The sequence below is a fragment of the Sphaeramia orbicularis genome, chromosome 19 (genome assembly GCF_902148855.1).
Source record: "Sphaeramia orbicularis chromosome 19, fSphaOr1.1, whole genome shotgun sequence".
In the NCBI taxonomy this organism is placed as follows: domain Eukaryota; kingdom Metazoa; phylum Chordata; class Actinopteri; order Kurtiformes; family Apogonidae; genus Sphaeramia; species Sphaeramia orbicularis.
In genome coordinates this window covers 27,136,647-27,159,042 of record NC_043975.1, presented here as the reverse complement: position 1 = coordinate 27,159,042, position 22,396 = coordinate 27,136,647, and the positions used below count along the sequence as shown (strand labels likewise).

Sequence of the window (22,396 nt, the reverse complement as noted above, 5' to 3'; positions counted from 1 at the left end):
AGATCATATGGTCTTAATTCTGTGTGACTTAGCCATGTTCATTGTAAATCACCTGCTCAGTTTCAACAAAATCAGTGGTTCCATGATAATAGTTTGTGTGACTCGACATCTAAGATAAGATTGGATAAGATGAGATAAGATAACATATTTAATTTAATTTAATTTTATTTATTGGTTTATTTAGTAGGGACCATGCACATTTATGAACATTGCTGTAGAAAAAAATACACCCATGTAAATAGGCCAGAATTAGTAAAAATAACTACTTTTCATCTGCAGTCCCTGGGCAGGTTACAGAGCAAGACATAAAACAGCCAACATTAGTGCATCACTAGTTCGCTATAAATTAAAAAAATTAAAAATACACATAATGATGACATAGGCATCATCAAAACAAACAAACAAAGAGACAAACAAATAAACAAAAAAGAAATAGACATAGGATGATCTCAGGGGCATTAGCCTATACATTCACCTCTATACTTGCATACAATTTAACAGAGAAAGTGTATGGGTAATGAAATGTATGTCAATTAAAAGTGAGTGCACCTCTGGTTTTCTAGCCACTGTTTTAAGTGAATTTTAAAAGTGTTGTATGTTGGACACTCTCTTTTTGGGAGGGGCAAGCTATTCCAAAGTTTATCTCCTACTATTGACAGTATGTTTTGGCCAAAAGTGGTGCGTCTGGAAAAGATAAGATAAGATAAGATAAGATAAGATAAGATAAGATAAGATACGATAAGATACCATACGATAAGATAAGATAAGATAAGATAAGATAAGATGTGTTTCCTTATTATTATTATCTCTGTAGTTTGGTGGGATATGTGGTATTTTTTGTTACCTCCGCTCATGTATTCAGCCTGTTTCATTATCATGGATGACAAAAAATATGCTGGTGATGACAAATTAAAATTGTATTTTAGGATGTTTAAAGAAAGAGCAGACTTAAATCTTTTGACATCTGAAAAGATGGATGATGACAAGCACGACAGCTATGGTAAGGAACATTATTCCATCTTTCAACAGTTATCTGTAAGTGGTGAACCTTCCCTTGACATCCGAACTGAGGAATAATGTCAGTAAATATGAGTAAACAGACTTTGCTTATCCCAATGTGAATGTGCAGCATGAAACACAGGCATGGGGGCATAATGTCCAAATCACCAGAGGTCCACAGGTTAAACTAGTCCTGTGTGAATAGGGCTTTAAACTAATTATATATTTATTTATTTATTTATTTATTTATTTTTAATTGTGATGCTAGTAAATGTATTTTATATTTCTAATGGTTTTCTTTGGCAAAACTATATGCAAATGCTAATAAAATTTTATAGATTGACTTGAATTCGTTTTATGAGTGAGTTTTTAAAGTTGCAAAATGAGTTCTGCACCAAAGTCATATAGCAAAAAAAGAACGAGAATAAAACAGGCATTGAATATAAAAGGAGTCGTATGTAGGATTGTGGCCAAAACTGGTACTGCAGTCACATTCAAAATACTGTAGAATGTGGTATCCTCTCCCCCTCCCCCCAGACAAGGGGTTGCCAGATCCAGCATGAGCGTCTACTACAAGGAACTATCATGGCAAGCGATGAGTCCTACACCGGTACTTATACCGGGCATAGTTTCTTCACCTGGGCCATGGTCTCTTCTCCCGGGACTGGGCCGTGGTGTTTTCTCCTGGGGCCGGACCGTGGTCTCTTCACCCAGGAGAAAACATCACGGCCCGGGCCTGCAGTCTCACCACCCGATAAGAGTCACTGAGAGCCGGCAGAGACCATGGGAGAGCCGGTGTTCATCCTCAAATTCTTCTCTGTTTTCATTCGTCTCCATGTTTCAAAATCATCTCCTATACATATCCTTGTTTTGTTTCTCACTTTGTCACTACGTATTTGGGAATAATAAGAGGCCTTTTCAGTTTAGTAATGTCAGACATTTATGATGAGAAATGTTCCAGATGCAGCTCAGTGGGAACTGGCAACCTGGATGCTGAAACACTACTGACTTCATGATTGGGAGACAGGTGATGGGCAGAGCCCCAGACCAAAACATAAAATGACAACATAAACATTATTTAGGGGCTGACATTTAGCTTTTCAAATGCGAATATTCTGGCTGGATTACTACTGTCAGTGATATCAGCCTTTGAAATGAACATGATTCCTTAATGTCTGGTGACATTCAGGGCCATTTTATGATTACTGGGAACATAATTCTTACATACAGCACCTTTAATATGTCCACTGATAGGACGCACATAATGCAAGAGCTTCTATCCAGCTCCAAAGCCATGTCAAGTGGCAAAGAGTCATTCTGTTTACTTTAGTCCAGTACATACATTTACTGAAAGTCTGACCTAAATATCTCCAGGGCACATGAACAGAACAAAGGACAATGACACAGCCATCACACCGTAAAATATAGAGCACAAAAGCCTCTGAAGTTGAACCAGCTGCTAAACTGTGGACATTACCCATCAGTCTCTTCTGCTGTCTGAATCACTGAGTTGGTGCGGCCACGAGAAATGTCGATTTAGATTTAATATTTCTTGCATGGGGGATTCTATGCATTTCAACAGCTATAATATTCATGTAAAACTTGGCAAAGGAAAATACAGAGTGCATGGAGTACTACAGCAGGAAATCAATGAAAGTCAATGAAAGGACTTCACTGGTCTGTCATTCTGCGGAGCTGTGAGTTATTTAACAAGTCATGTTTCTAGATATGCAGATTTTTAAATTTTTTTTTTTTGTATTATAAATATATAAATTTTCTTTACTTTAACTACATAATATAATTACATTTTACATGGAAGCAGCCATGTAGTTCCATTTTTAAAGAACAGTATTTAATTTCTCTGATTACCATCTCATCCATACAGACTATAATTAAACATTTTCAACAGATTGCAGCCATTTTTAACATTATGCACATCTAATTTGATAAAATAATCAGCCACCATAATACCACAATATTTAACTGACATAATCATTTATCTTTTTTTTCCAAAGCAGTCAACAAACAGCTGGCTACATTAACACCTTTTTCCAAATCCTAACACATGAGCAGTGAATACAATCCTGCCTGCAGAGCTGTTGTAATACTAATGATAACTGTACCAACCTCTGGCAAATGACAAATCCAATCATTTTAAATCAGACCCTGAGACTAATTTTAATTGCCTCTACATTATTACTATTTTCTACGCAGGTATTCTTTATTATTGCTAAACATAATGATGCACAGCTTCCAACATCTGGCTAGATTAAATGAGTGCTGCTGAAGTATGAATCCATTTGGTGTGTTAACTTAAGATGTCACATATCAAAACTGTAATGTTATAATAAAAAGACATTAAGCACCATCGCCAGCTGCAGTAATAACACATATACTTATAAAAAGAATAACCTTTTTCTGAAGTGATCACATTGCAGCCGTGAGTTATTTACAACAGACGCCTCTGAAGAGTTTCTCTATTGTAAAAAGCATCCAGCGCTATGTACATTTGATGCTTACCTCTACTTCCAGCATCTTGTATAAGGTTGTTAAATCTGCTGCACATTACTATACATAAAACCTTGAGATTAATCGGCCACTTTTTAAAAACACGAGGCTCTACTGAGCCTTGTAACGCCACCTTTCAAGACTTGATTGGTTGGACAGAGACAGTTTTCCCACCAACCAGTGAATACTATTTTAATTTATGAGGCAGCTGTGCACAGCTGTACAGCCACTCAACACACACACACACACACAGATACTGACACGTACACACCTGTCACACCCACAGTCTCTGAGATTTCACGGGCATTACCGCTGCATACCAAGGCATTCCTTTCCGGTGAGACTCCCCAACAACTGCGCATTATATAACATCAATTTGTATTCATGGCAAACACAAGTGGATGAAACACACGTTTTTTAAAAGCATCGCCTGCAGACATACAGACAGGTGAAGGAGCGCCGAGTGCACATGACACCTTCACATGCGAGCTGCCCAATATAGTCACAGTCTTCTGTCATGTTCCTACAGGGCACTTCCATGGGAGCAGCAGGGGGGTTAATTGCTTTGCTCAAGGGCACTTGTTTCTGAGTGAGACGAGGGGCACCTACTGTTCATTTCCATGCCCGCCTGGATATTCCCTGTTGAACTGCTTCATCAGGGTTAAAGTGTTTTATCAGATGTTTGATACACTGTCAGCAGTGATTGAATCTGCTTTTAACCTTCATGCCTCCAGACTGAATGTACAACCTACAGTCGTGGAAAAAATTATTAGACCATCAAAAGTCATCAGAAACAATGGTTATGCAATCAAGTACTAACTCCTGTGTGTATCATGTGACTAAAACACACAGAAAAGAAAACGTGGAATGCTTAATAAAAGCACTGTTTTTGTCAGTACAATGCCATAGATATTGATGTAAGAACTGAAGTGATTTTGGTTATTATCAAGAAAACATGGAAAATGGCTGGATATCAGCTCTGAAATTAAACTCTTAGGAGCTATTTTTGTTATCATTATATTTGTCCAAACAAATGTACCTTTAGTTGTACCAGGCATTAAAATTAACAAGAAAATTAAGAAAATAAGGGGTGGTCTAATATTTTTTTCCTCGACTGTATGTGCTCTCACCGCTTTTAATGTATTTGGGTCCGATCAAGCTAAAGTGAACATCAACATGAAAAAGTAAATTTGCACACATCATTTATTGAGTGGGCTCATTTTTTAGCTAAACATTTCTATTTTATGGAACTGTTATCCTTTTTAAAATGCACACAAATGTACAAATATTTTTCAGTTTAAGAGGCTGTATAAGGAAAGAATAGAGACGCTTTATAAAAATATGTGATGAAATAATTTCATTTATGGATTTTTGGATTTGTTCATTTTCATTGACTATCATGTAAACTGTTTACTGTAATAGCTGTAACAGCAACTTATCTGATGTAAGCAGATGTTTGAAGAAAGGGGAAGGTATTATAAGTTTTCTTCATCCTGCTCCTTTCCAATCATTTAGATTAGAATGAATAAATAAATGAAATATATAAATGAAACATTTAAAAAGACTGAACTGTTACTGAGAAATTACTCTTTATTTGTAATTTACCTATATCAGTATGGACCACCATAAGTTGTAAATAACACTGTGTTAGTATTAAATATATTAAGTAATGCATTATGATTATATATTTTTTGTTGTTTTAAAAAAATAAGTCAACATTTTGGCTGATGCATACAATGGTAAAGAGTCATCCACGTGTTACTGTGGCAGCCTGTCCAAAGGTTACTATATTCTCATGTAAATAAAATCGAGACTTTGCAATATTTTAAACCAGAATTTATTTTCAGCAAAGTTAAACATAATATCTAAAAGGTTTTAGTGTCCTTGATATCAATTTCTGTCGAGAACCGCGTGTTTTGAATGTTTGAGTAAAGCTTTACAAATTGATGTCCATTTTAAGTCCATGTTACCGAGCAGTAATTTGACATTTTTCACCTAAAAATTTCATCTCCCCACATTTTTTTATACATCATGTTAAAGTGCTTATAAATACCTACTCAGATAATACATGCATATAAGTTACTCTGCTTACATGACAGAGACTGTTGCACATGAAATGTGTCCACGTGTTACCACTTGATCTGACCCATTTCTATAAAAGTCCTTGCGAGCCATGGAGCATAAGTATAAAGTACATTCCTCTACAGAATCTACTCCTCGAGTCGATATTTTACTTCAAATCTACAGCCTGCAGTAGGGCTGTGCAATTAATCGAAATTCAATTACGATTTCGATTATTACACGCAACGATTACAAAAATTATGTAATCGAGAAAAAACGATTATTAATTTTGAGTTGTTTAATTCACGCGCACGCAAGCTACCATGAGCTGCTCTGCCCCGCCCCCCTCTAAGCTACTGCTGCCTGCTAGCCGACAGGTCCACCCTAAGAGGAAAGTTGTACCTAGCGGTCTGGAAAAATAGCAGGAGAATCGCAGCAGAAGTGCTTGGTAAACAAAAAAGGCAAGTCAAATTCAATTGTATGGAATCACTTTGGGTTTGATGAAGAGCAAAAACCCATTACGTGCAAAAAGTGTTTCGTAGTTGTGTCCGCACCGACCGGTAACACAGCAAACCTTTTTAACCATCTAAAGTTTAACCACCGTGACCTTTATCATAATCTTATGAAAAACTAAAACACATAAAAAAAAAACTCCGTCTACAACTTCGTCCGCAATGCAATCTTCAGTCTCCGAATCTCTTTACGCTGCAACTCCTGTATTAACCTAACCCTAACCTGTATAACCCTAACGTACGTATTCTAGATGGCTGATGTATACAGAAGACCTTAACTGAAACCTCACGGCACGCCACTGAATTTACTATGTTTCATACTACACTGAACATACTTGAATTTATAATTTGCACTTTACGTGAGTTTTTTTTTATTGCTCCAGTTCTATGGCAAGTCTAGAGCAGTTTAATTCCAGTGCACTATTTGTTTACAAAAGGAAACATACTTGAATTTACAGTATACTTATTTGCATTCAAAGATTTTTTTGTTTCGTACAAAAGTGAACATACTTTGTTTTAATGGTTAAAAGCTTTATTTATATTTAAAGAGTATATCTTACATTGTTTTGCAAGAAAAAAATAAACAACTTTAAGGTTAACAAATAATCGTTTTTAATAATCGTGATTTCAATTATTGCTAAAATAATTGTGATTATTTTTTTTTTCTATAATCGAGCAGCCCTAGCCTGCAGTGAACAATAATTGCCATTAACATAAAATCTAGTAGGAAGAGTTCATCCTTTTATTGCTTTTCTCCTAAGTTCTACCTTATTAATGTGTATCCTGCTAAGCAAACCTTGCTGCCTTAGCAGATGGTAGTGAAGTGTCAATAAGTGATTCTGGCCACATGCCTCAGTCTAGTGCCAGTCGGCAAACGGGGAACGCTGCAGAAGCTGGCCTTTCTAAGCCTTTTAGTGGTGGAAAACACTCCCGCTATTCTCCGACTCAGATTGGGGAATAGCAATTTTCCACAGAGTATCGTATCAACAGCCAAACAGCACAAGGGCAACAAAAGCGCTTGTCTGAATGGGTTAGAGTTTAGCTAGCTCACTGGGACAAATATGGCAGCGGTAGTCAGGGGGGGCTTCTCTGTATAGAAAATGCCCTGGTCAAATTTCTGCATACAAGATATGTGAAACGCAGATGAGTGCCTTGCAAGGATTCAAGGCTCCCTGAAGTGACACAAATCCTGGGTTAAAAAAAATCTGTTCTATAAAAAGTTTTGTTACAGATATCTGCTGATGACTCTTTCCTTTCCAGATTGTTTTCGAGCACAGAATCACACTGGTAACGATAAAAGAGTAATTAAACATCTTATCAAAAAATAGACTTATCCAGCATTTTAACTAAATGACAAGGATATTGGTTGATAACAAAAATATTATGCATCAATCCATAAAGTCCCAAATAGCCACTAGCAACCAAAATCATCTGCTGATCTAAAATGTGTAATAACTTCTGAGTCACTAAACCTATTAATATGTTGAAATAATTGGTATAAAATGCAGTTTGTCATCTTTTCATGGTCATCAGATATGACCCATTTGGATGTTTAGAGGCTCTGCAGTGAACGTGGAAATATTGTCATCTTCTACAACATTGATTCACCAGTAAAACCCTTAGAGTTTGATCAATGACAGTGGATGGAGACACTTGTTTTTACATTCAATTATTGATATCTTTGCTGAAAAAGTCCCTTTTTCATCTGTTTTCTCTGTTTTTTATATAATAAACCTCAACTTTAAACTGAGCTTTTATGAACATCTACATAATCAGTAAATTAAATATAGGAAAATACATGATTTTCACTGAAAAAAATGCAAAACACAGAGGATAATACTAGAATAAATGGTGGTAAATCACTTAAAGGGGTCATATTTTGCTGAACCCACTTTTGTCAGTCTTTGGTACATTTATTTGTGTATTTGGACCCTAATAGTTCATAAAGTTTGAATTTGAACCCTCCAGGTGCTGCAAAGCTATCTTTATATTCATTTTGGTAAAAACTGAGTGGATTTCTACAATCCACTTCAATTCCTGCTTAATTTGCTACATTTTATAACTACTTATGTCACGACATTTGCATATATAAGGTCAAGATGAACATTTCTCTGAGCATGCCATAATTGTTTGTCAGCAGCAGCGGTTGTAGTCCATACTGAAAATATGTCCAAACTTCGAGCCGATTACCTAAAATGATCAGTTGTTGGTTGTATTAACAAACACAAGTGGCTGAACAGGACAGAGCAGCATGGTCAACAACCTGGAGGGGGAGGGGCGTGAAGTGGTTCATTTGCATTTAAAGGGCCAACACTCAAAACAACCTTTCTGGTGTCATTACTCAGAGATAGGGTTCAAGATGGACCTGTGGAGTTGAATTAATGAGAATTCAGACCCAAACATAGCATTTACAGTTTTTGTAGACTACAGGGAAATGTTTTAAAATGCATAATTCCATTTAAAAAAAGCTAAATATCACTCCTTTAAGAGAGGTTACAGATGAAGAAAAATTAATTTGGGCAGTGCCACAAAAGTAGCACTGTTTCTTTATAGGTTAATACATCAGGGACTAACACACTGACTTTTCCAACACTTAATCTTTTGAAACAGGCTTCATATTAAATTATATGCTAAAAAAATTCTCACCTGGAAGTATATTTAGCATCTGATACAGTCATTTTTACATGTCGGGTTCTCTTTTGACTGTGAGCAGTATGATATGTTATCTAGTGATTCAGTGGAACATTCAGAAGTAAAAAGCAGGGATATTTTTATTTAATGAACTCTTTTCTCCGCTTTAACACAGCGGCTACCAAAGCACGCATGGGAAATTCTCACTCGCAATAAGCTCCGTAATCATTTTCTCGTAAAGGAACATAGTTGATGAATAACTGGAAAACCGAGGACAAGTTCAACAGAATCTCTTTTTTCTTTTCTGAGCCTACGGTATGAGAGTATATTCCTCCAAATTCAACACTGAAGCAAACACAGAAGACAATAGCCTGTGATTACTTTGGCCACTCCAGACAGAAAGACAAGAGCACAAGAGACAAAATGGAGCATTAATATTTGTATAAGTGAGGCTGGAAGCAATGAAAAGGAGGAAATTATGCAGCACTCTGCTCCATTATGTTACCAACACTGTCAGTGGCAGCAGCCGTAGAAGACTAGTGTTTAAATCCATGTTCTTCCCAATGGACACGCAGACAATCCCTCTGTTTTTGTTGGAGGATTTGTGGAGAACATGTGAGAGGGAGTCTTGAAACGTGTGTTGTGTGTGTTGTACAATAAATGACCATTTTATCTGTATTTACAGTTTCCATGACCACTGTGAAGACGTGCATATGTTTGCAGCTAAAATAATTGTTTGCTAATCAGTGTGTGTTTGTTACAGCGTGTGTTCCTTTAGAAAGCTGAGGAACCAATGAAACATCAAAAGGGGAGCAGTAGGGGACTATTAAACACACACACATCCACTGTATTCGTGCACTGCTGCAGGGGTTTCTATTGCATCAGAAGAAGAGGCGAGACTCCCCGACTCCCTGAGAGGAAGGGGAGCGATAACCAATCCTGTATGAGCTGCAGACCAGCAACAAATGGGAGGACTGAAAAAGTGCCAGCATGTGTGTATGTGTGTGTGTGTGTGTGTGTCTGTGGCTAAACAGATGTGGGAAATGGGAGTGAGCTACTGGAAGTACATATAACAAAAAGGATCACACAACACAAACTTAAACATATAAATATCCTGCATATGAATCATGACAGGGTATAATATTTCTAATACACATTTATCAAATATAATTTATTTCTAATTCAGCGGTACCTCTATTGTTTCCATTGAATAAAAACACCCCCAACAATGTTAAATTTTGCTGCATCAGCGATAGCACTGCAAGATTCGTTTTAGAATATCAAGTAATTTTATGGTTAAGATGCTGTAAGCTAGCAGTAAGTGCTTAGGTTAGCATATGCTTAACAGTGCAGTCTCCCTGGGGCTTCATCAAAGTAAGGGTCAAAAGGCTCTGTTCAATAAGCATAATGTATTCAGGTCTGAGGTGGAACTAATAATGCATTATGGCTTTTTCTTGCTCTTTACAGGGCCTTGCATCGAGCTGGGAAGGAAATATTGACAGTTCATTTTTCATTATATCTCATTTTGTTTTCTCTTAAAGGTAGCACTTTTTTCTATTTGCAGCAGTCTGTTGAGCGCTGTGTTATTTATACCCAGGTGTGCAAACAAAAAAGTGTAAATGTATATGTAACATAAGTCTTGAACCCAGGTCATTCAGATTGAGATTTTGCAAGAGACATCTATTATTTTTAATTACTTTCAGTGCTTGATAGTATCGATAACTCCATTATTACTTTTCAGCGTATTGTAATTCAAGTGGTCTGAGAGGAAATTAGATTCCTGCAGCTACTCTTTGCCTGTGTTATAAGGCTGTAGAAAATCTTCTCCATGATGCAGACTTCAGCTAATCACAGGTGTTTTTCAGTCAGATAGGGGGTTAATGTGACTGACAGATGGAAATAGCCAGTCACCTATCAGATGCCATTATACATGACCTGGATGCGATTCTACTGCTTGATTCCATAGCTCAAAAACTGACTTCCTACTTCTATAACAGCATCTTCTAAAATCTTTTTTTTCTCCCCATTTACTTTTAATGGGCAAAATTTCACATGTCTGTAACAGCAAAACTATTGGTTGAATTCAAACCAAACTGGGTTGATGGATTGTCAGTGACCCAGAATAGATGTGGTTACATTTTGGGAAAAGCAGGTCACGGTTCACATTTTTTATGAATTTTTTAAAAAATGTTTCTTCTCCCATTTATTTATAATGTGTGAAATTTCAAATATCTATAAAAACATAAGTTTTGTTTCAATTTGCTTCAAACTTGGCACATATATAGAGGCAACTGATATGCTGACATCACCCCATGCATAGACATGATTACATAAGCTGGATCCATGCCAAAATAAGCTACAATAAGTGCAAGGGGCGGGGTTTGTTGTCACCACTTATCATTGATTTCGGGTCCTGCAGCTTTAAGGGTTCGTAGTCAGATGTGAATATTAGCAGCAATATATACTACAGTAATGCCCAATACATTGATCGCAATTGACTAGGAGATCACAAAGGTGGTGAAGGAGATCACATGCCACTCCACCTGTTTTTAATTTTACCTTGTAAATATCCTTTATATGTTGTATTTATTTCTTCTATCTCTGTGGTATAGATCTGACCTTTTGTACATTTTCAGTATCTCTTTGTATTTTTTGTATATTTTCAGTATTTTTTGGTATATAATTTCCGTATAATTCTGTGTGACAGTTTTTCTATAGTATTTATTTATTTTTTTTTTCTATTTTATTCTATTCTATTCTACTCAAAAAATGTTTTAGATGTTAGTCTATCATTTATGCTGCCACTTGCCATTTTTCACCATGTTATTGAAGTGCATTTTTCTGATCTATCATTGCTGTTCCAAATACAGGAAATGTGAAGAGGCACTTTTGAACTGTTTATAAAAACTACAATACTGACCTCCCTCCAAAAAAGCAAGAAACAGAAAGGTGAGAAAACCATGATCACAGTTAATTGGACAGCGGCCATTTTTCCAACATGAACATGATTAAGTCCAAATAGTGTTCCACCATGACTGATGATTGTGTGGAAATCTGCTTGACACTGGTACTGACCATAAATGTATTGAATTGTATTGTTCTGTAAGGGTTCATGCAGTTATTATATTGTATGCATATAAGTACATTCATTTTTTTAATATATATATATGTGTGTGTGTGTGTGTGTGTGTGTGTAAGTGTGTGTACATTATAGATCATTTTGACTTAATTATTTTAAAATTAGCTCACAAGACAAAAAGTGTGGACACCCCTGATTTAGTACATACTGTCAACACTATACAAAACCGGGTATAAATAGATTTGCTGGCTACAGACACACGTGTGCAAAGACCACCTGTCTTTTTTTTTTCTTTTTGTATTTTTTACCAGCTGAGATTATACAGAGGGTACAGGAATTTAGACACATTTTAGTGCAAATAATTCAGTGGTTTCCAACTTTTTTTGATTCGTGATCCCATTTTAACATTAAAAAAATTTCTGGTGACCAAAAATATTCAAAACAGAGAATTTTTTTTTGCTAAAATTAATTTGTTTTGATCACTTAATAGTTTGCTATACTGTGTTGCAAATAAACGTTAATTTTAGATGACATTTAGGCTATATAATGTATATTATTATGGACGGAGGCAGAAAAGCCAGGTGGAGATTACTGCACAAAGTGAGAATTTTATTTTCCTTGCTCAGGATATATACAGTCAGTCCAGCTTGGATTTACAAGGCTGACAATTAATACTGAACAAACAATAACTCAAACTATGAATTATGAAAGAGCTGCAGCATCTGAAACTGACCACGATGACCATTTGAAAGATAAACAGTACCACAGTGCTTCAATTTCAGCTTCAGAATTTGTCATGTCTTTTATGTGTTGGGATTGTCTCTCTCAACACACCATATATTTTTATTAGTAAGTTTTGTTTTGTTTTTTATCAATTACTAGAAATTTCAGGCGACCCGATTTGAATTCCAGGCAACCCCATGTGGGGTCCCGACCCCAATGTTGAAAAACACTAAAATAATCTAACCCTGCTTGATGGAAGTGAAGCCACATTTTCATTCATCTGTCCTAAAGGTTATCAATCATAAAAGCAGCAGGCAGTGTCTAATACGAAAACCCTAGTAAGACAGAATTAGACAACATTAAACCACAAAAGCAATTTCATGGCAACTTGTTCATTTTATATTTCACTCTATTTATACAACATTCTATCTAGTGCCTGCTAAAATACATCAGTCAAACCAAAGCAGAGATTTCATTTTGATGGTAGCTGGGCACTCGACATGGGCACAGTTTCAAAGGCATCCTAGTAGTTCAGAAATCCTGGAGGAAGACCATGTGTTTTCTACAGCGTGGGCTTATATTTGGCTCGTGGGCTTTGCATCATGTCAGCTAATCCCATCTCCCAATATTTTCTGTCAGTTGGCAAAATGAACTACATATGAGCTTAAAAAGTAAACCATATAACAGTGTAAAGATTGCATGTACTGTATATTATCCTGCAAACAAGTAGGCGTGAGTCATTTTTCACCTGTTTCACTTTTACAGATGTCTCCATTACTACACATGGGGCTGATAACCAAATGCTAAGTGGCCCAACTTAGAAGGGATGCAAATTAAATACCATTTTAAGAGACTCAGGATGGCTATTGAATAGGGCTGGTCGATAAAACGCTAACAATATATATCCTCGATAGAAATATGAGACATGCTCAATACAATTTCGACAGAATTAATTCGTCCATGTTTTGACAAACATAAGAACAGCTAATCATAATTAAGTGGCGCCGCATAGGAACAGATCACGCTAGAGCCATGGCAAGTTAGGTTGACGCACACAGCAGAGGCGTAAGAGAAGCTGCAGCACACATGCTAATGTTTGGGCTGCAGTGGGAGGTAATGAGTGTTCCTTTGAGAGAAAATTTGACTGAGAACTTGGCTGACAAAGGTTACTGAAAAGTAGGGTGCGGCATAGAAGTCAAGAGTCTGACATTCAAAGCATGTTAAGTTTCATTTTCAGTTTATGGCAGTTATAGAAGTTAAGGAACACACACCCCCGTATATACCCCCAGCATTGTTTCGTGAAGATGGTCTGTTTTGTTTGTGTTCTCTTTTAACACTGGTCAGACATTTAGTTTAGTTTTAAATATATGTACCTTTATCTGAAACAGTTGTATAATGTTCTTCAGCCCATTTGTCATGTTCAACCTCTGACAGAAAATAAATCATATTCAAATCAAAAATAACCTTCTGATGTCTTCAAAACTAACTTATGAGTAACAGAAAATTTAAACTTCAAAAAAATAGTGATTTGATTTATACCATGATACATATCGATTTCATCTGATATGAAAAAAAATTACTGTGATATGATTTTTTTCCATATTACCCAGCCCTACTATTGAAGTAGGTACTGTAACCTCTGTCCAGTTCTCATTCAAATAAATCATAATCATATAGAGTCCAGAAGCCATTTACCCTTGATAAAGACTTAAAGCTGTAAGTGTGTGCACAAGTGACTGCCACTAAATAAGAGGAAAAAAAGGCGAGCAGGCATGCAAAGACACAATAGAAAGTTATCCTATTAAAAAGACAAATCCACAAAGAGGCACAGATTTACACTGAAACACAAACAAAATATTGGCACTGACCTTGAAGCTCCAATAGTTTGGTTGTTGCTAAGGGGGAAGAAAAACAAAGAGAAAGAAGACAGAAAAGGGAAGGGGAAAAAGAGAAAAAAGGGATTGAGAGTGAGACATTTTTCTCATGCGTTACATTAAAAACACTATTTAAAAAGACCAGGTAATAAAGTGATTGGATGGAAACAAAATGAGTGGGAGGCCGAAAACGGTTTGTGACTCAGTTCCCATGTGAAGATATGTGAGTGATACCACAAACTTTAAGAGGTTGTATATTTTTTTATATAGTGTGCCCCAAAATGTTACACCACACTACAATAAAATGACCACAAACTATAATAAAGTTTAAGCAAACAAACCCGTAAATGGACCATGTTTTTGGGGCACATTAGGGTTGGTAAGAAAATGATGGGCTAATTACTGTGATGATAGCCAGATTAATTTACGTTGTCCTTCACTGCCATCATAATAGGACTTTAATTGCTTGTAATTGCTTCTCAGCAATTAATCAAATGTTTACAGTGACTTCACATGCAGTAATGATGCACACCCAGGCAGCTCCTTAAATTCAGCCCCACACTCTCCCCAGATGAATGGTGTACTGGCTGGGGCCCAGGAGCAGGATTAAAGTGATAAACACACACTGGATTAAGGAAGCTGCCATTTTCACTTTATTTGGGAGGTAGCCAACATTTACATCCAAGTTCATCTGATATGTTAAGACACAGATATGGAACCCGTATGTGTATTCATAAGCCTGTTCACCTACTAAAATATCCTACCTTTCATATTTGGCTAGAATTTCTTTGTAACCCACCTTGTGTCGAATCCAATAAAGCAGTTTCCTCTGCATTTGACTAGAGAATGCCAAATGTGAATACAGAGCTAAACACAAGGTCTGTGCATTCAGAGGTGTTTAGGTGTTAACACCTGGGAAACGGAGTGCAGAATGAAAAAGACTGAATTAAGTGCCGTATTCAAGGAGACATCACCTTGTGTGGCAAGGCTATCCTGTAGTGTAAAATAACGTAGTGACTTCTTGAAAGGGAAGTCAAGTATATGTGTGAAAAAACATTTCATTAGGATTCCGATGTACAGACATTCGATCAATGCCAGTTTGACTTCTCATATTATATTTGACATAGGGTAAAATGATGGTTTACAATGGCCTGCTATCCATCAACTTATGGCACCAGTCAGTTAAAATGTTCCTGTTCTGAATTGAGAAGCATCTTTTCCCCATGTTTTGTTAAGTGCCGGGTGTAGAGACAGATGAGAAAGTTTATTAAAGCAGACAGAGCCAAAGATTCATCAGTTTGTTCATTGGGAAGGAAAGTTCCAGAGGTGCAGCCTAAAGCAGGACACTGTTGGCCCTATCTCATTGTATTTATAGTGGATTCGTCTTTTCATAGAACTGTTTTCCATGGAGAGTTTAGCATGTTTAAGTGGAAAATACAGATTATATAACATGATAATGAAGTGTTAAAAGTATAGTGCCTCTGTGGTAGTCTAAAATGACTGAATTCCCTTGTTTGAGAGGATGGATATGTCATAAACACAGCTGTAATCTGACTCACAGAACGTTCTCTACTACATACTGAGAACGTTGAAGGTACTATTAGGGTGGTGGGACTGTCATCTTCCTCCCTTCTGTCATTAGCATCATCATAACCTTTATTTAAACTCGGAGATATATTGAGGACGCAATCTCATTTACAATATAGCCAAGACAGAACAAGACATTTGAAACATCCAATGGACATATTAGAAATACCGAAAAGTAAAAGTGACAAAGACAAATTAAAAACAGAGAACTCTACTTAAAAACAGGAGCAGCTGGAGGTAAAATAAGACGGAGTTATGGATATAAAACACAACATATCTGAAACATACAATGCCATATTAGAAGTACCGAAAAGTAAAAGTGCGAGTAAATTAGCATGTTATCATTTTGAAAGTCGTAAAAGAACAACAACATTTGAGCTGCAGCTGCAAGACTGAAAATGGCAAGTTTTCACAAAGACACACATATTTTATGTGGCTTTTTCTTTTCCTGGGATATAATGATTTTAATACCACGGCCATGAGTCACCTCTTCATGTGTTTGACCAGAACAAGGCATCTCTTGACACTATTTTACAAAGGTACCGCTGCTGCGTCCTAGGCTCAACACTGCCCAAGACCAGTGTGACTCATTTAAATAAATACAAATTAACAGCCCTGAGAGCTTTTACCTCTATTCCAGAATGATCTCCAGTATTGGAACATCTCTAATGAAGTATGGAAGTCTGGATATGTGAGACACAGCTGTGCTAACCCGACACTACAGTTTTAGCAAATGTGAAAGTATGCATATCTTAACACAGGTAAAGCAGCTACCAATCATCCACATATGGAAAACTGAAACCTTCAGCAATGGTGATGAGTTTCTCTATGAATATAAATTCCTTCACATATACTCTCAGAGTTCATGAAATTATTATTATTCACTCGAAAAGAAACCATGATGTAGGTGGAACTGGATTTATGTTCGTCCAGCTGTTTTGGGAGATGCCTAATTCCCAATATTTACTCTGCACTCTCCTGCAACTTTGAAATACACCTCAGTTTATTTTGAATATGGAGTGAAGGAAGCAAGAAAAGCAAAGAAACAGGCTTTGGGGAGAAAAGAGCAACAGGCCTGTGGGCTGCTCTGACCCAGATTTTAGCTCTGAGTGTTTTATAGTCCTGTACCCAAGCCTTGTGTCCAAAAACACACAAAGGCCTGGAAAATACTATTAAGTTGTTAAAGTTACAAGAGCAAAAATAAATACTGTGTAGTTAGAAATGCTAGTTCATTAATAAAGCTTAGTTTTATTTCCACTTCCCGCTGATCTTTGCCTTTTTCCCATTTTTCTTTCTCTCCATTACTGCTACTGTCCTTACCTTTAAATTAATATCCTACATATAATTCAAGGCTTTTCATAGGTTTGTGCAGGGCTGTGGTACAATGATGTTTTAAAAACTTCACATTTCTGCATAATTTTGGATCCATATTACTGTATAATATCTAGGAAAAATAGCTAAAATAAGCATAAACTGAATCTGCTGATTAATGAGGTCGACACACAATTCCAATCTCAAAACAGTCTATTCTTGGCAAATGATATTTTTTTCTCTCCGAAGTCACAGAGAAGACAGTTTGATAAGTGTCTGAGCAAAAACACTTCGCTGCTGTGCCTAAGTCTTAAAATGGTAAAGCAAAGCCTGTAATTTATTAAAATATATTTCCCTTAGTGTATCTGACAGGTATGCGTTGCTGCTACATTATCTGAACTAGCTCTAAAATATAAAAAAAAGACCCTTTGAAAATGATGCATAAGCTTTCGGTTTTCTGTGATTATTTTCAGAAATTATGTCAGTCATTTTGACAGTTCAGTCAGGACCACTTTTGTCAAAAACCTGCTAAATCTGCATCAAGTTATATTTGGTGGAATGGCTCTGTTTTAGGACCTCCGTGCCCTTCCATGTGCACAACATGGAGAGCCTAAGGCAGGGAGAGCAGCAACGATACACCAGGAACAGACCAGAGCAGCCATCAATGACAATGACATGATATTGATTAAAACAGTCACTGCATGAAAAGGAGGAGCTGGAGTGGAGGTTGGTTGGGTAAAGGTAGTAGACTTGGGTTACTAAACTATAAACTGTACAGGTAGAAGAGAATAAGCTCTCAGTTCATGTGCACTGAGATCAGCTGATGTCAGAGCTAATGCTCTGCAGAACGTGTTTCCCTCATTGCAATATTCAACTGCCACCTTCTGCTGCTCACTGGTTTACTTTTCTGTCCAGTTCTTGCCAAAATAATAATAATCCTGTCAGAGATAATTCCAGCGGATACAGAGTTACCACCTCTTCATGCCCCTGCTGACAACTTCAGAGCACTTGCACACGGAGGATTCCTAATTACAACTGGGAAATAGGCATTTGTATTATCAGGCTTCTCACAGGTTGTTGTTGAAATTACTGCAACAGAAACAAACAACTGATAACAAGAAAGTCAAGCATCCATTGTGTTATAATAATCCCTAATATATTTCACTTTCACACAGACTTGCGCAGTACGTAATCACCCACTCATAAGGTTTATTCACCTTAAACTGGAATGCCAAAATCTGCTCCGCAAATAATTTAATGCACCAACAAGCGGACATTTTTTGGAACATAAAACCTGTCTCATCTAACACAAACAGGCCCCCTATGCACCGTGACTCAGTGATTACTGCCTGCAATATTTCTCAATCACTTGAGCTGAAATCCCAAGGCACCCATATGCACTGAGACAGACAGGGCTTAGAGAGATGAGGGGAGAACGAGGGAAGAGAGATGGAGAGAGTGAAAGAAACAGTGAGAGAGGGACGAGCAGAGAGACATGCATGCCTGACCTGCATGCCAAGTAGCCATCTTTGTACCCACCCTCTTTTTTTTTTTTTCCATCACACTCCCTGTCCGCTTTCCTTCCTCTCCAGCCCAAACATGCACACCAGCACACATGTGCATCCACTCAGACATACTGTACACTACTACAAGCTTGTGCTGACACTTACAGACACATTTCTGTCATCCACTATGAGTACACATAAACTGACATATGAACATACATCACTCTCCACTCACATATTGCAGTACCACACCTGGACAACACTTGCCTACTTTTGATAAACAGACCCTCCCCTCAACACGCAGCCATAACCAAAAACAGGAGAGGATGGTTTTAGTGTGTACTCGTCAGGTTTACCTGTCTTTACGTACAGCGCAGTGTAAACACCTTTAGACACATGCCTCCACATCAGATGCAGATATATACACTCAGAGAGTTTCTAGCACTCCATCCTCTCCATCCTCATCTTTCCCTCTCTGACATGCAGCAGTAAAAGCATCACACAGTTATGGCAGCGCAATGGAGGAACGCTGGAAACGTCTCAGCTGAGACATGCAAGGACATGGTTAGAGAGTTACCGTTGCTACTTAATGAGCATGTCGGCCGCCTGGTGCATCCTCCTGCTCCACATGCCTCCCTCTTCCTCCTCCCCCCTCTCCATTTTTTTTTCACTGCGGCTCTGTGTCTTTCCCGCGCCCCAAGGATCCGCAAGAGTCCCCCCTCGCTGGTACCCGTAGTAGCGCCTAAGAGGCAGTTAGCATCTCGCTCTCTCTGCCCCTCCTCCTCCTCCTCCTGCTTTCTCCCTTCCTCTCTTACTGTCTTGACTGTCACTCTCTCTCGCCTCTTGTCCCTGACAAAAACGCAGTGGCTTCAAGCTCCCTCGTTCCCTCACTGTCTCTCCCACTGCTGTTGCCTCTCAGTCGGTACAGCGTGTGCCTCTTTCCAAGCCCAGGGATTGCCAACCATATGATATCACTCAGTTGCCTTATATGGGGAACGTGAGTTGCCATGACGACAACAGACTCCACCTGTTTCTCCATCTCTCTCTGTCTCAGTCCACCTTTTTCCGGAGGAGATAGATGGTCTAATTAGGGTAAACACACACAGCACATAGAGAGAAAAGCACAGGTAGAGGAGGAATTGGACATGTGAGAAGAGACAGCAGACAACAAGAGAATGAAACTGCCCTCGCTAGAAAAATTGAAGAACTGATATGCTTGTCTGAAAATCTATAACATCCTTTTTACCTCAATGACTGCTGTCTCAGTGATGCAATGTAAACGTAGCGTGAGAGGGAGCATCTCTGGTTACGTCAGCAAAGTAAGGGTGGGCAATCTGAAAGCCTTATATAGCGATCAAGTTCACAGATGCCCACAATCTCCATTTCACTGAATTGAAGAGACTGAGTCATCCGATTCCTGTTTCAGAATATCAAATAACTTCAAATAACAAATATGTAAAACTGTGGATTCATGTTATGTTAATGACTCAAGAGAGATGTGTAGCCTAACATGTGGTAGTGCTTGATCAAATGGTCTTTCTTCCCTGAGATATGTCAAAAAAATTCCACTCAGGTTAGAGAATTACTAGAAACAGTATGATTGAAATGTCCTGGAAAAACAGTTTTGATGTTTGAGGCATGTTAGAATCTAATAAATTAGGAAGCAGTAAAGAGCAGCCAAAGTCATAGTGGTCAATGAAGGTTTTAAAATGCTAATGGAGACTGTAGATTCATGTCAACAAAAGGCAGTTACACAAAAGTCAGATTAAACGTCAGAACTTGAATACTGCATCCTGGGATGTCATTTTCAAGTATTCGTTTTAAAATAAATACTTATTTGTAATTGTTATTGTTGTATTACTTTAGTTGTCCAAAACATCCGGGGGAACTATTTGTTTTAATACCAAAACAGTGATCTCTGTTGGAAACAGTATTTTTACTGTAGTATTGTGGTTTAGTATTGCAAACTGGACAAAGAAAGATCACAATTACAACAGTAGATTTTGAAAGTGATTACATTTTTTTTTCATTGTAACACAGAGATGATTCTTCCATTAATATATATATATATATATATTTCTAAATTAAGTATAGACTGTTATAAAACTTTTAAGTTGAGGAAACTCTTTGCACACTGTTTCCAATGGTTAACATAGTTTTCTTACAGGATAAGTTCCTTTATTAGTCCCAAAGTGGGCACATTTATAGAGTCACAGCAGCAAAGAGGAAGACAGTGACCAAAAGAATAAGTAATAATAATAATAATAATAATAATAATAATAATAACAATAATAATAATAATAATTAAAAAAAAAACAAAAACAGAAGAAACCATGACCATAGAGTGCTATTAAGGTTAATAGTGGTCTGGTGGGAGAAATAAAGAGTGACAGAGGGATTCAAGTAACTCAGAAGGCAGGGGGAGCAGCAGACCTCTCTGTTTTGACCATCTGTTATAGGTATCATGTAAGAGCATCTGGTGATTGATACGAGGGTGAAAGCAAAGATATAGGAATAGAAGGAAAGATAAATATGGAATGAGGCAGCAAAGAGGTTTTATATTTCACATTCAAACCTTTTCTCAGCATTTCACTCTAAACCTTTTCTCCATATTCTATTGCTGACCCTAAAACAGTGACCATTACGGACCCAGTAAGCTGGTCATAAAAATGCCTTTACTCTGTATCTAAAGCCCCAGAGGCATCATGCAACATAATGTGCTTGTGTGGGTTTCCAAGCCCTCCAATATGCTGTTATTATCTCCCAGGAAGAACATATTCACATGTAGAAATAGAAAGCACTCAGAGGACTCATATATCCCCCAAGGCTGAACACTCCACTAAATGTGATGTTTATGTGCTTCTGGGTCCATGTCAAAATGCAAATAGTGACTAGACAGTAATGGAGTATATAGAACTGATTTTTTTTTTTTTTTACATGCATTGATGTGCATTATGAATCCATGGGAAAAAATACTTTAAAATACTCTAGTAATTTAAAGGTTCACTGTAAGATTCACAAATGCTCTTGTGCTGATATGAAGCTTGTGTTGAATTCTGTTTTGTACTAGGATACCTGATTTCTATGCAGAGAAAGCAGTGAAAATCTTTGGGCTTGCCCCAAAGTAAGCAATAGTAGCTACTGTTAGGATAAATACGCTAATGTCAACAAAAAACAGCTGCCAGCTCAATACAAAGTTCATATCAGCACACAAACATGAGAAATCTTACTAAACTGCTAAACATTTTCATGAATTCACAAAACATTTTCATCTGATCATTTCAGCACATTTTTTCTGATAACACACCAACAAATAGACAGGACCAAAGCCTTAACTAGTTCTGCTATAAGGCCAAATATGAACTTGTCTATCACGTAACAGCCTATGTTTTTCAGAAAATGACTCATTACTCAACAAAATTAATAATTCTGTAACGATATGATACAGGAGAATAGTTGTTTGTGTGTATATGTTAGTCCTGTGATGAACTGATGACACGTTCAGGGTGTACCCCACCTTTGCCCATCAGCTCTGGGACCCCCATGACTCTTTCAAAGACCAAATGATTTGGAAAATGAATGAATAAATGAATGATACAGGACAAC

The 22,396-nt window shown here is 37.3% G+C and overlaps 1 protein-coding gene across 1 annotated transcript in view; it reads right to left on the bottom strand.

Moving 5' to 3' along the window:
* LOC115410172 (SRC kinase signaling inhibitor 1-like) overlaps nt 1-22,396 on the bottom strand; it is a 98,253-nt gene that overhangs the window by 38,999 nt on the left and 36,858 nt on the right. The window contains exon 3 of the mRNA XM_030121655.1: nt 14,382-14,408. Coding sequence (XP_029977515.1) covers nt 14,382-14,408 — 27 coding nt within the window. The remainder of the gene's footprint in view (nt 1-14,381; nt 14,409-22,396) is intronic.